At 55.9% G+C, this 13,131-nt stretch overlaps 1 protein-coding gene across 1 annotated transcript in view; it reads left to right on the plus strand.

Annotated features, from left to right (window-relative positions):
- The window catches only part of ADCY5 (adenylate cyclase 5), a gene marked incomplete at its 5' end in the record, with an annotated part of 147,012 nt that overhangs the window by 100,837 nt on the left and 33,044 nt on the right, over positions 1-13,131 (plus strand). The window contains 7 exons of the mRNA XM_080809387.1: positions 345-456; positions 2,017-2,144; positions 3,872-4,030; positions 4,949-5,090; positions 6,983-7,123; positions 11,518-11,540; positions 12,387-12,531. Of these exons, the coding sequence (XP_080665513.1) occupies positions 345-456; positions 2,017-2,144; positions 3,872-4,030; positions 4,949-5,090; positions 6,983-7,123; positions 11,518-11,540; positions 12,387-12,531 (850 nt within the window). The remainder of the gene's footprint in view (positions 1-344; positions 457-2,016; positions 2,145-3,871; positions 4,031-4,948; positions 5,091-6,982; positions 7,124-11,517; positions 11,541-12,386; positions 12,532-13,131) is intronic.

Below are 13,131 nucleotides of genomic sequence, written 5' to 3' on the forward strand. Positions count from 1 at the left end.
AGTCACATAGGGCAGGCCCAAGAGGGGACAGAACTGGGGGTGGGGGTGCGCAGGGCCCTGTCTTTGGTAACTCAGGCAGATGCACACTCCCAGGCCTCATATGCCTCTGCCCAACCCCACCCCCACCGCCATCCTGGGCGAGAGTGAGGGCATGATGAGAGCGCAGAAGTTGTCTCCTGGGCAGCATGGAGAGGCCAGCTCCCTCGACTCTCCAGGGCCAGGGCCCCTTGATGCCCTCCCCAGCAGCCATTTGGAGCCCCCCGTCCCCAGGACTCTTGCTGTCCAGCAGCTGCGTCCCCTGTCCTTCCTCCCTCACAGGGGTCTTCCTCCACCTGTCTCCCCAGCATCCTGTTTGCTGACATCGAGGGCTTCACCAGCCTGGCATCCCAGTGCACTGCCCAGGAGCTGGTCATGACCCTCAACGAGCTCTTCGCCCGCTTTGACAAGCTGGCTGCGGTGAGTCACCCTCCCTGCTGTCCCTGGCACCCGGGGCCTGTGCCAGAGCCAGAAGGTTGGCTCCATCTGGGCCGCCCAAGGGAGAGCGCTATGGCCAAGGCCCTGTGAGCCCCAGGGACGGGCCCTGGGCCAGCATATGCCCTGCTGGGCAGGGCGGATGCACACACTGTGGCTGTGTTTCCTCACACCTCACACAGTTGGACGTGTCTTGATCATGAGGGAGCAAGGGAGTGAGCCTTCCACCTGAGGAAGCGCGTGGGAAAGCCTGCAGGTGACGCTACCCAGGCCCTTGAGGAATTTCTGTTTGGTGGGGCAGATTCAGTGCCCGTAGAGCCATTTTCTTGGGGAGCTCAGCCAGAGTGGTAAGAAAATGAGTCTGAATCCCAAATGGCCTGCAGACAGCTATGTGCCAACCCCCAGAGGCTTCCATAAAGAGGACTCTGTGCTGTTCAGACAAATTGGAAGTAGCATTCCAGGCCATGGAACGGTAAGTGACATATTCACTCATTCAGTCCCTGTTTATACTGTCATCCTCTCCAGCTTTTGTGCCTTTGAGTGATGTCCCGGACCTCTGTTGAGTTATTTTATGTCAGGGCTGCCCACTGCAATGTCCACCGGCAGGCGGACTCGTTTCCTTTTGCCATCAGACTATTTATGAGAGGCTGGTGCTGGTCAGAGGGGTGCCAGGGCCTCCAAGGGCATTAGATGGCGGTCTCACACTGGCTTGGTGGTTTTTATCCCCTGACCATGGATGAGGGGAACTGGATATATGCTGGGCTCTCGGGCATTGGACGGGCCTTAAATGAGAATCCAGGCCACACGGACATTTGAGTCCCAGTGTCCTACTTCATGAAGTAACCTCTGGTGGCCAGACTTGGAGAGCTGAGAATTGGTGACTAGTGACATCCCATCCGAGTCCTAGTTCTGGCTCAGTTGTGACCTGCTGGGTGACCCCCGTTGTGCCCGGTTACTCTCCTCAGGAGCAGCAGTGGGCAGGACTTCAGCTCTGGGGGGTGGGGAGGTCTTAGTCCTCACATGCTTGCTGGTTAGCAGCGTGCTGTTTGGTCAAATCTCAGACAGGCTGAGGGGCAGGCAAGCTTTGGTTAAGTCTCATTCCTGCTTCAGCCTTTTTGTAAAAGAAGGAGAATCAGAAAACTTCTCATAGAGCCTTAGGCCAAGGGTCAGAGCATTCTCCAGGGCCTGGGAGTAGAAGCAGGGACACTGACTCTCAACCTGCGACCTTCCTCGAATTGATAAGTCTGCCCTCTTTGCTCCCACATCGGACCCACTGCACTCTTCTTGGGTCTCAGCAGTGACCATAAAAGTGAGTTCCTGAGCCTGGGGAGGCTGGAATGCCTGAGGGCTGCTCAGCTGGGCCTCCATCCCCCCCTCGGCTCCTGATAAGCCTGTCCTGGGGCCGGGGCCATGCATCTGTCTGTGCTCGCTGCCCTAAAAGGCAAGTTATTCCAGGCATGGGGTGAATCTGTTTGCTTCCCGTTTCTTCCCCTCCCACTTCTCTTTCCTACTATTTTTAATTTTTAAAATTAATTTGCTTTCCAGGAGAATCACTGTTTACGTATTAAGATCCTGGGCGATTGCTATTACTGTGTTTCTGGGCTGCCGGAAGCGAGGGCTGACCATGCCCACTGCTGCGTGGAGATGGGCATGGACATGATTGAGGCCATCTCGTAAGTGCCTGTCTGGGAGAGGACCATCCCACAGCCTGAGGAACTGATGTTGGAGGGTTGATTTGTGCCTCCCGGCTTAGAGCCTTCTCCTAGGCATCTTCTGCCCACAGCGGCCTGGGAAGCTTTTCCCAGAGGAGGGGAAAAGCTTTTCCTATAGGAGGGGAGAGCGCTGCAGACTCTGGAGCAGTGGGAGGTGTGGCCCCAGCTCTGCAGGCAAGGAGGACAAGCTGGCCATCATGCCGTGCTCTGTGCCTCCCTCCCTCGCCTCTCAGGGCCCATGGCCACCCAGCCCCATTTCTTCCCCGGCGAGAGAGGTTGGATGCACGGAGGTTAAACATCTCCCCAGGGTAATACAACATGCCAGGTGGATGCAAATGCAGGTGTCCCCATTTAAGAAAATCCATCCTTCGTGGGAGCAATAGCAAGAAGGATCTTTGGCCAATTCTCGGTCACTGCCGGCCAGAGAAGGAGCCCTGGTTATGAAAAGATGTGGAGCTAATCCAAACTTAGGCTCAGTAACTTGGAGCTTCAGAAGTAGCCTGGGTAGGGGCAAAGGAAGAGCCGCTGTGGACAAGGTCAGGGGCAGAGCAGCTGTCCAGGAAGGCAGCCGGGTCCCTTCGGTTTGGCGGAGCCCCTTTGGGCAGTGTTTGCTGAGTGTCCTTGTACGCCGCCCAGTCATGCAGAGCGGACGGCACCAGGTGAGGGGGGGCAGACTGAGATGGGGGCCAGGAGGGGCATTTGTTTCCGTTGGGAGGACCAGGAGAGGCTTCATGCAGGACGTGTCCCGGGAGTTAAGCCAGAAAGGTGGAATGAGATACTAGCAACCCGAGCAAGGGTCCTGAGGCACCGTGGATGGAAGGCACATTCCAGCAGGGACAAGTGAAATGATGAATGACATAACTCTGCCCTGCATCCGGTGTTCACCACTCCCTGGCTGCTGGGGAGGAGGGCAAGCCTCCAGGGCTGGTCCAAGTCAGGCTGCCGGCCTGCCACTGGCTAGTGGGCCTATCCCAGGGTATCTGAGAGCATGCAGGTCCCCAAAGAGTACACACCGTGTACCCCGCCCCCCCGAGCTCCTGCACCCTCTTCTGCAGACCCCGGGCCTCAGACTCATGCCCAGAGCAGTATAGCTCCTGTCACACTCTACAGCCCACAGAGGGGTCCCCCATGTCCCGGGGACACCCTCAGCCCTGGGTGTGGTGCCTGTGGTGGGAAGTGGTGTTGCTTCGAGCACATGGAACCTCCCCAGTCAGTTAACCACCTTGCTTATTATGCCATTAATATCCAAGAAGCAGCAATGGGCACAACTCTGAGCATTACACGAATGGGGTTTGCAGCGGCTCTAACTTCCCTGTTTGGCTCAAGTGGGCACTAACAGCATTTGCATCCTCAGAATACAGTTGAATTGACTGAGGGTAGCGAAGGCCCAAGGTGCCTTCCTGGGGAGGCAGTGGGGTCCTGATTGGAGTGTGAGGCACTGTGCCCCCTTGTGGCCACACCGGGAAGCGACGCCTCCCTGCTTGGAGCCGCTGAGTACCAGGGCCCAGCCCCTACCCACATCAGGTGAAACAGTCTCAGACTCCGGGTTTGGGCTGGACCAGAGAGAAATGACTCTTTGACCCCTGCACCTTCTGTCACACCCCCGACCCCGTGCCTTCCAGCCTCACCCCCACTCTGTGCGCCTGGTCCCTGACCCTCTCCTAGCCTTACCCCTGCTCCATCCCCAGGTTGGTCCGGGAGGTGACAGGGGTGAACGTGAACATGCGCGTGGGAATTCACAGCGGGCGAGTACACTGCGGTGTCCTTGGTCTCAGGAAGTGGCAGTTCGACGTCTGGTCTAATGACGTCACGCTGGCCAACCACATGGAAGCTGGAGGCAAGGCAGGGTGAGTGAGGGCCCAGACATAACTTCCCCAGCTCCTCCCCGCCATGACTTTTGTGAGGCCGGGGGCTGGGGTGGGCAGGATGGGGTAACTTGCAACTCCGGGTTGGCAGAATTTAAGTAAAAATTCCGCTCCTTAACAAATGACTTGCACCACACCAGGGCAAGTTGTACGGAGCATCCTCTCAACCTTTGCCCAGAACTTCACCCAGAAGATATTTGCATAAAACAGGGTGGCTTGTAGTGCCATGGGTTAGGTGGGGTAGAGTTCTGGAGGCGGGAGGAACGATGGGTAATTTCGGAGTAGCCAGGACAGAAAGGAAGTGGGACATGGGTTGGACTGGATGGCTAGGCAGGATTCTGACAGGTGAGGAAGGTGAGGTGGGGAGAGAGCCAGGCCGAGGGACTGAGGTGAGGACAGGCACAGGTGTAGGAAACATGGTGTTTCCAAGGAATGGAAGTAGAGCCCGTGACCTATTAGGGACCGGCAGGAGAAACAGTGCCTATAATAAAAGGACCTGTGTGCCCTGCAGGGGGATCTGGGCTCAGGCCTCTTCTCAGCCAGGGCCACTGCCGGCTTCAGAGCAGGTTAGCAAAGTTTGTGGGACCGAGGCTATGTCCTCCTCATGAGCCAGTGATGTCTTCTGCTATGACAACGCTACAACTTAAGTGGGATGTGGTGTGCTCAAGGTGGACGTGAGCGCGGAAGGGGCCTCCCGGAGCCACCGTGGCGATGACAGTGGAGGCATCCAGCACACTGAGATCGAGGTCAGGATTTAGGCTGGGGTTAGCGTTTGAGCCAAAGTGCGGTGCCCTGGGATCTGATCTGTGACAGTCGGTCACAGTGTGGTTCTGCATGGGGGCTAGAGGTCTGAAGTCACGTTCTCTGCCCTCCTCTCCCCGCGTCCCTCCCCACCTGCAGGCGTATCCACATCACCAAGGCCACACTCAACTACCTGAACGGGGACTACGAGGTGGAGCCGGGCTGTGGGGGCGAGCGCAACGCCTACCTCAAGGAGCACAGTATCGAGACCTTCCTCATCCTGCGCTGTACCCAGAAGCGGGTGGGCCGGGGAGGGGGCTGAGGGCTGGGGGGCCGGGTGGGGGGGGGAGAACCCAGGGAACGGTGGGGGCTATGGGGCCTTGTTCTTCTAGGGAGGAATGTTTCACAGCATCCCCTCCCTTCTCTTCTCGCTCTCTCCTTGAGTCTGGGCATGAACTCCTCACGCACTGTGGTTCCTGCATCTGGGAAGCTCGTGAGCATTACAGAGGGCTTGCAAAGGCCAACAGCAAAGCAGCAGTGTTTTTATTTTGCCTCCGTTGCAGAAATGCAACAAGCCTTAAATCAGTTAGCCGAAGCACAGCTGCAGGCCAGGCATGGAAATGAAAGAGCAGGGACTCCGTCCACTGTCTACTCTCTGTCCAACCATTGGTTTCGTGTCTATCCCGCTCCTTGTCTGTTGCCTGGACCAGGTGGATATTGGGCCATTTTCTGCCTCTATGTGTCCTGACTGTCTCTGCCGTCTGTCCCAACACACCTTCGTTTCTCTGGAGGACCTCCGTCCTTTCCAGGGTTTCACCTTCTAGTCCCTTTCGCCTCCCTCCCTTTGTCCCAGCCCACACTTGCCCAAATATAAAACTGAATTATTAGCAGACTTCGGCGTTCTATTTTTAATAGTGTCATGTTCCATGTTCTTAATTTTTAAAAATGAACGAAGAGAACATTTTCTATTTCTCCCTAGATTAAAAAACCTTTTACCAATGAATCTTTCCATTGAATTGACCTGTTGGTCAGTGACCTTTGATAGAGAAAAGCTTCCCTCTTTCTTTTGTAAGAAATTAGATGAAAGATAAAACTAAGCTGGGAGAAAAGTCCAGAGAAAGTCTTGGGTGACAGCAAAGGTACATTTGGGGGCTCCTTGGGGGCAGGTGTCCACCCTGACAAGGACATTACTGGGGGGACCTCATCTCCCACAGCGGGTCAGGAGCTGCATCGGGTCCCCCATAGAACACAGAGGAGGATGGGAGGATTTAGGCACTCCTGGGAGAGCCTTATTTGACACATTTTTGAACACTTGCTTGCTCTTTGATTAGAGTATAAGTAAACCGACTTCCTCCCAGGCCCTCCCACACCCTCCCCTCTGTCGAGGTGACAAGGTCTTCAGCCCCAGCTTCCTGCCCCACTCAGACTGAGGCCTCACAGGCTACTCTGGGTTCTCTGGGTCATGTTCTTCTGACAGGTGGCCCAGAAAGATGAAATGGAGACAGGGAGTGATATCTCATACCCCACCCCACCCCACCCGGAGCCGTGTCAGCTGCGTCCCTGATCTGACGGGCTCCCTTCCCAGGCTCGGAGAGGGAGCTAAGGGGAAGGCTGCCTCCAGTCTCCCCAGGGCCTCTCCAACCATCCGCCTGGAGCCCATTCGGATGGGTGGACGATCAGATAGAGATCGTGGCTGGCCTACAGGGAGACGGCTGAGGCCCCACTTGTGTATTTGTACAATTTATGTTGGCCTTTGCCTCTCAGGTTGTAGTGACCTGAAACTCCAGAAGCTGCCTCTCCGGTAGAACGTGGCTGTTTGGGATAAGTCGAGTGGAGACTAGAATCCTTGGTGTCCTCTTCCTTCCTCTCTTCCTCTCTTGGACCCAGGCTCTGCCCACCCCCTGAGAATTCCATGCCAATGACAGTCGCCCCCACACCCCTTTGCTTTCTCACGAGACCGGCCTCCCACCTAGGCCAGCCAGGGCTAGCGCTGGGGAGTGGAAAGGGATTTAGGAGGCTTTCTACAGTGAGCTCCGGGATCCCAGCCGACTAGGCTCCGCTGTGCACCAAAGGAAAGGCCACCTTCCTTAATTCCTACGTGGCCAGGCGCCCAGGAGGGATGAGAAACGCCCCACTCGGGCTCACCCGGTAGGCTCTGCCCACAGGCTGATGCTGTCTGTTTTACTCTCCCAGAAAGAAGAAAAGGCCATGATCGCCAAGATGAATCGCCAGAGAACCAACTCCATCGGGCACAACCCACCCCACTGGGGGGCCGAGCGTCCCTTCTACAACCACCTGGGGGGCAACCAGGTGTCCAAGGAGATGAAGCGGATGGTACGTAGCAGGTGGGGCCGTGTGCGGGTTGAAGCCGCTCCGGTGCTGGGGCCTTCCGTGGGTGTAAGGACTGGGCCGGGCCCCTCGGGTTGCCTGACAGAACCTTGGAGAGTCACAGAAGCAACACTGGGCTAGGAGCCGGAACGCCTACCTTCTGGCCCTGGGTTCTCTCCGTTGAGTCCCAAAGGTTGGAAGCAGACCCCGAGTCCAGGCAGAGCCTCCAGTCCTCCCATGGCACCGTCTGGTGGGGCAGCAACTCCTCAGACATCCTTCCAGTGCCCTCCGCCTTTCCCAGGCAGCTGAAACACATCCTGGGGCTCAGAAACCATCTCAGTACTTTCTGGCAAGTGTCAGGCAATGGCCCCCTTAACCCTCTGTGCTGAGAAGTGCCCCTGGTAACCTGCAGGTGTCTGGGGTCGAGCAGGCAGATTGGACCATGGTAAGGGTGCTACATCCCTTTCAAGGGACCCTGCCTGCCTCGAGGGACAGACAGCCCCGGCCCTCCCTAAGTACACCAGGGGCCGCCTAATTTGGGATGCACTGTCTGGGTTCTGCCGGAGATGATAGAAATAATTCAGAGGGTGGGACGAAGAGGAAGAGGGATGACAGTTCAGGTAAGGGTACAGCAGGAGTGTTTTCTTTCTTTTCATCTGAGAACTTGGTTTCCACATCCACGCTCGCTCCTTAGCTCGAGGGCAGCCTGATTCCCAGGCAGGAGGCGCCCACGCTGGGGAGAGGGATGAGTGAGGCCGGAGGGTGCAGGGAGCTGTGTGTGTCTGGGGGGCACTTTGTTCCCTCGGAGCCAGAGTACTGGAATAAGATGGGGCATGCTGGCACTAGGATCACAAATTTGGGGTCTGTGGGTTTGACCACATTTTAGCTATAGCAACAGGGACTGCAGGTAAATTCTATGAAAATCCAGCGGAGGCAGCAGACTGAGCCAGGGACAGGCTGGGGACCCAGCCACTCTGCTCCTTGCTAGCTGGCAACTAACAGATGACAAGGATTTAAGGAAAACCTATAGGGTCAAAAAATGAATTGAGTCAAGACCTTCATTTTAATTTTTGATGGTAAAGAAGCAACTCATAGGACACCAAGTTTATGAGGGGGCAGAGTGGAGGAAGGGTGCCTGCCTTCCTCCAGGGCTTTGAACTTGGACTTCTACAGATCTCCAGCCACCATTTCCCCTCCTGGGGGGGCCCTCCCCGAAGCAAAGAGCAGTTGGTGGGTTCTCTCTGTTCTCGCCCCAGCCCTTTCATAATCTCCTGTGGACTCTGTATCCATGTGACCAGGACCAGAGAGGGGGTGGGCAGAGGTGGGGGGGGATCACAGAGAGCCTGGTGCAGAGAGGGAGGCTGTCATTCAGGGGGCAGGGAAGGGGGAACAGGAAGATAGGAGGGAAAGGACAGAGGTGAGCAGGAGACTGTGGGAGCGAGGAGTGGAAGAGCCACAAGCAGGCAGGAAAGGCACCCGGTGGGCTTTCTCTGTTTAAAATCGTGGGGAAGATTTTTTCCTGGTGATATTTGGTATAAGTGCAGTCTAGTTATTTCAGAGTCTCAAAGGAGGCAGCTGGGAGTGTAAGCACTGGTTTAGCAGAGACATTAATCATTGTTAGGACCAGGAGCCTTGGAAGGGTTAGCAGAAGGGGTGTCATTGGGGAGACAGGCTATGTCTCCCATGGTGTTGGCTACCTCACAGCAGGAAGGGACAGGAAGTTGTGTAGACAAAGAGTGCTGGGGACACCTCTGCCACAGCCTTTGGGAGAAGAGACTCCCTGGCCCTCATCCTAGCTGGGCAGAGTCACCAGAGGCCAGTGTCGAAGGACACCCGCCACCCGCCCCCTCCATGTAGTCAGAGTGTCCAGGCTGTGGATGGCGTGGTCCCAGAAGCTGCCTGGCACACCATCGGCATTTGGTGGTACATTTGCCTGAGATCTTTGTGAAGGATACACAGAGGAAGAGCTTCTCCCCTGACTTCGGCCAGTGACCCGGGTGGGGATTAGATTAAGCATGATTGGGAGTGCTAAGAAAGGTACCAACTCGTAGACAGCAGTTAACTTCTTTAAATCTTGTCCCAACTTGGACTCAGCTTTAAAATGTAGTGGCGAGCTGCTCTGGTTTGTGCTGAGACCTGTCTGTCACAAGGTCCCTAAGGGTACTGAGAAATAAGAAGGCTGACAGCAAGGGCACCGAGGGGCCTCTGCTCATCTAGCCAGGGAGGCCCTCCATTCTCTGGGGGCAGTGGGCTGAGCCGGAGCGCTCAGGGAAGATGCAGCTCGCCAGCCAGGCGGGCAAACCAGAGCCCGCGCCTCCCCGTGGGTGAGCGGAGGGGCCGCAGCCCCTGCTCCTGCTTTTAGGCCCAAAGGGACAGGAATTGGGAACGAAACAGAACCGGAACTGCTCCCCGGAAGTGGTGTGGTACAAACCGCAGGAACCTGTCTGGGGGTCCTCCTAGCTGGGCTGAGGACTGCTATCCCAGAACTAGTAAGCAGGCCAGGGAACTTAAACCCCGTCTACTGGGCTGTATTATTTTTTTTCTTCAGATTTTATTTATTTATTAGAGAAATTATGAGCAGTGGGGAGGGGCAAAGGGAGAAGGAGAAGCAGACTCCCCACTGAATGTGGGCCTGACATGGATCTTGATTCCAGGGCCCTGGAATCACGACCTGAGCCAAAGGCAGATGCTCAACTGACTGAGCCCCCCCAGGCATCCCTGGACTATAGTTTTTTTTTTTTTTTTTTTTGGACTGTATTTTTAATGACCGTCTGCCCCGGTCAGTCTGCCAACACACTAGCCCTGTGCTCAGCTCTCCACACTAACATGGCACCCAGAGCAGACCTGGTCCCCCACCCAGCCCCAGCAGTCCTGCACCAGCCCCAGCGAATGACCAAAAGAGCATAGGAGAAAGTCAGAAACGGGTTTGTTAAAAATGTGTCAGATCTACTTCTGAGTGGCAGAAGCCAGCGCTGGCATAATAGTAGCGCAAGTTGTCCTCGATCCCAGAGTAAAGTCATGGCCGGCCCCTGTGATGGAATTCAGGGCCAGCCCCACACCGTATTCTGTGGAGAGCTGGCTGTCTGGCTTCCCTGCCGCCCACTTAAGCTCGTGCCCTGACGGATCCCGGGAGCACCCAGCATGGGCCTGCCTCCCGGTGGAGCACTCACGTGAGTCCCCCCCAACTCCTCCAGCCGAGGCTGGGATGGTGTCATGGGCCAGGTCTCGCCGCCCGGGCCTGATGATGCTCAGAGGGCAAGAAGAAGGTCTGGCTTGTCCAGGGAGGACCACTGCCAGGCACCCTGGGAGGAGCTCAGAGTCCACGGTCGGGCACTTGGATTTGCCGTTAGAGGCTGCCGAGGCCCTTGGAAGCCCTCCCCTCGGGGGTAGAATGGAGACACTGGGGCAGTGTGGGCCCCAATCTCTTTTAGCATCTGGCAACTCTGGTTCATGGAGAGCAACATAAATCCTGATTTTTGTATTTTTAAAACACGTCTGCAGTGTTTTAGGATTTGGGTTCACCTGGCACTTGCTGACCCCTGTGTTTGCCCAGCAGTATGCTCCACACTGGGCCACAAGAAACCGCAGGTAGCCTTCTGTCTTTGTCCTGGCAACCTGAGTCTTATCTGAAAAGGCCCTGGGGCTGTTTGCCGATGCCTCCGTCTCCCAGATTCTATCCCCTTCCCATTTCAGGGAACCCACCCTCCATTCTGCCACACCTGGTCACACCCTGAGACACATTTTCATGGATGTCGTAGATTAACTGTAAATAGGGCTTTGAGGTTGGCAACCAATAAGGGACTGTCACATTCACCCCTGCCCAGTGTATGTGAGCAGTAGTCACTCCCGTGGCAGGCAGGTTTCTCACCTCCTGGGTGCCCACCCAGTTTTGGCCTTGGAAGAACACACTGGTTCTCAGATACCACAAAGGCTGCTGCAGGTCACTGGAGTTTAACTCTCTTAAGCTCACAGATGGGGGAACTTTGTGTGCTCAGTGGGGGTGGGGGGTGTACACACATGTGGGAACTGATCAAGCAGTGGTTTCTCTTGTTCCAAGCTTATTTCAAGGCAGAATTGAGAGGGACCTACCCTGCCTGGGTCCAGGAAGAAGGGGAGATTGGGGAATTGGGTATGGGGACAGGATTTGCTTAGACACCTGGGTTTTGCCAGTGGATGACATGAAATCGCAGTGCCCGCCTCCTGCAGCGTCTAGCACAGGTCCTGTCCCATAGGAAGACCCTGGCTGTATTCGCTGAAGGAAGGAAGAAAAAACTCCTGAGTGACAGGCCTCCCTCAGGGCAGGCTCCTTGGTGAGCTGGACTGCCTTCCCACAGTCCCTTCTGGAAGCGTCCTCTCTGTTCTCATACACCTTTCCTTCCCTCTCTATCCCTCTCTTCTAGGGCTTCGAAGACCCCAAGGACAAGTGAGTAATAATGCCTTTCTTTATTCCTGCTCTCTTGGCCTGAGGGATAGCCCCAAGTTTGCCTTATAGCTCGGTTGCCCCGTGCTGTGTGGGCAGTGCGCCCTCACGGTCTTGGCTGAGAGTGACCGGAGCCCCTGCTGCTGACAGAGGGGCCGCCGGGCAGACAGGCCGGGCACGAGCGCCGCCCGTGTGTCCTCACCCCACAGACACAAGTGTGCACGCACAACTATAGACATGCATACTCTGTTCATGGCTGTGTGCGTGCACACACACACACACTCACAGGAACCTCAGCTCTCAGGAAAATGCAGACCCAGCACATTGGTCACGGCCCCTGGTCACATCCTAGTGCCCTGAGGGAATGTCTTCTTTCTCTTCTACTTCCCCACTCTGGGGGGCTAGCTACCCCACTGACAACTGGGTGTCACCTTGAGGAATAGGGCTTTTCGTGCAGCAGCCTGATCATGAAACCTGCTTCCCAGAGGGTGTCCAGGACTATGGTGCAGCTGGGCAGTGATGAGCAGAGACTGTCACCTGTGGGGAAAAACAATTAGACCTTCCATGATAAGTCATATTATTATTACACTACAATAATGTATCAGTAGTTCAGAAAAGCCTATTGTCAGCGAGGCCCTTCAGCCAGAGGGTCAGACATGGGCAGTTTTCTGTGCACGTGTGCGGTTAAGAGGGGGGACTTGGCCTCCAGGCCATCCTGGTCTCAGTCCCAGAGTCCCCGCCCCTTATTAGGGCCTTTCTGATGGGCCTGGGTGCTGGGCGCCTGGTGGGCCCTCTAGCGGCGCCCCCTGGTGGTCAGCCTGTCCTGCGTCTGCTCCTCTTGCTCCCCAGGAATGCCCAAGAAAGTGCAAACCCTGAGGATGAAGTGGACGAGTTTCTGGGCCGCGCCATTGACGCCAGGAGCATCGACAGGCTGCGGTCTGAGCATGTCCGCAAGTTCCTCTTGACCTTCAGGGAGCCTGACTTAGAGAAGAAGGTACGGCACCCTGGGTGGGAAGGAGGCCCTGGGCAGGACCAGGACCAGGGGGAGGAGGAGAGGGCGACAGTTCCCTGTTGTCCCCGTCACCACAGAAAGTGCCCTTTCTTGTCAGTGTCGCCTGCTCCAATGCCACAGTGCTCAGGAGATGGAGATTTCGGGGAGACATTTTGTGGTCAGCAGGGCTAAGTCATAACTTCCTCATGCCTCCGTTTTCTGACTTTCGTCAGAGGGTCGTAGTGAGGGTTAAACAAGTCTATATGTGTAAAATACACAAAATCGTATCTGCCACAGATGTTCAATGATGTTAGTTGGTATTTATTTTATTTTTATTGCTGTTACCATTATGAACATCATCACCAGAGGACCTCCCTGCTGCTTTTGGCACACTGACAAAAAGTCTGAAGGAACAGTCAAGATCTCTCTGTCCCATCTCCTTAAGTTGTGACTGAGGGGTTGGGCGATTTGCAATAGGCCACCAGTGAAGTAGTGACAGAGCCAGGCCCGACCTTGGTCCTGTGAGGCCGACCTGTGAGCACACGCTGCTGGCCCTGGGCAGGACCTGAGCCGCGAGCGCCCTCTCTGGTGAAGTTGTGCCAG

Source organism: Martes martes (genome assembly GCF_963455335.1).
Source record: "Martes martes genome assembly, chromosome: 1".
Taxonomy (NCBI): domain Eukaryota; kingdom Metazoa; phylum Chordata; class Mammalia; order Carnivora; family Mustelidae; genus Martes; species Martes martes.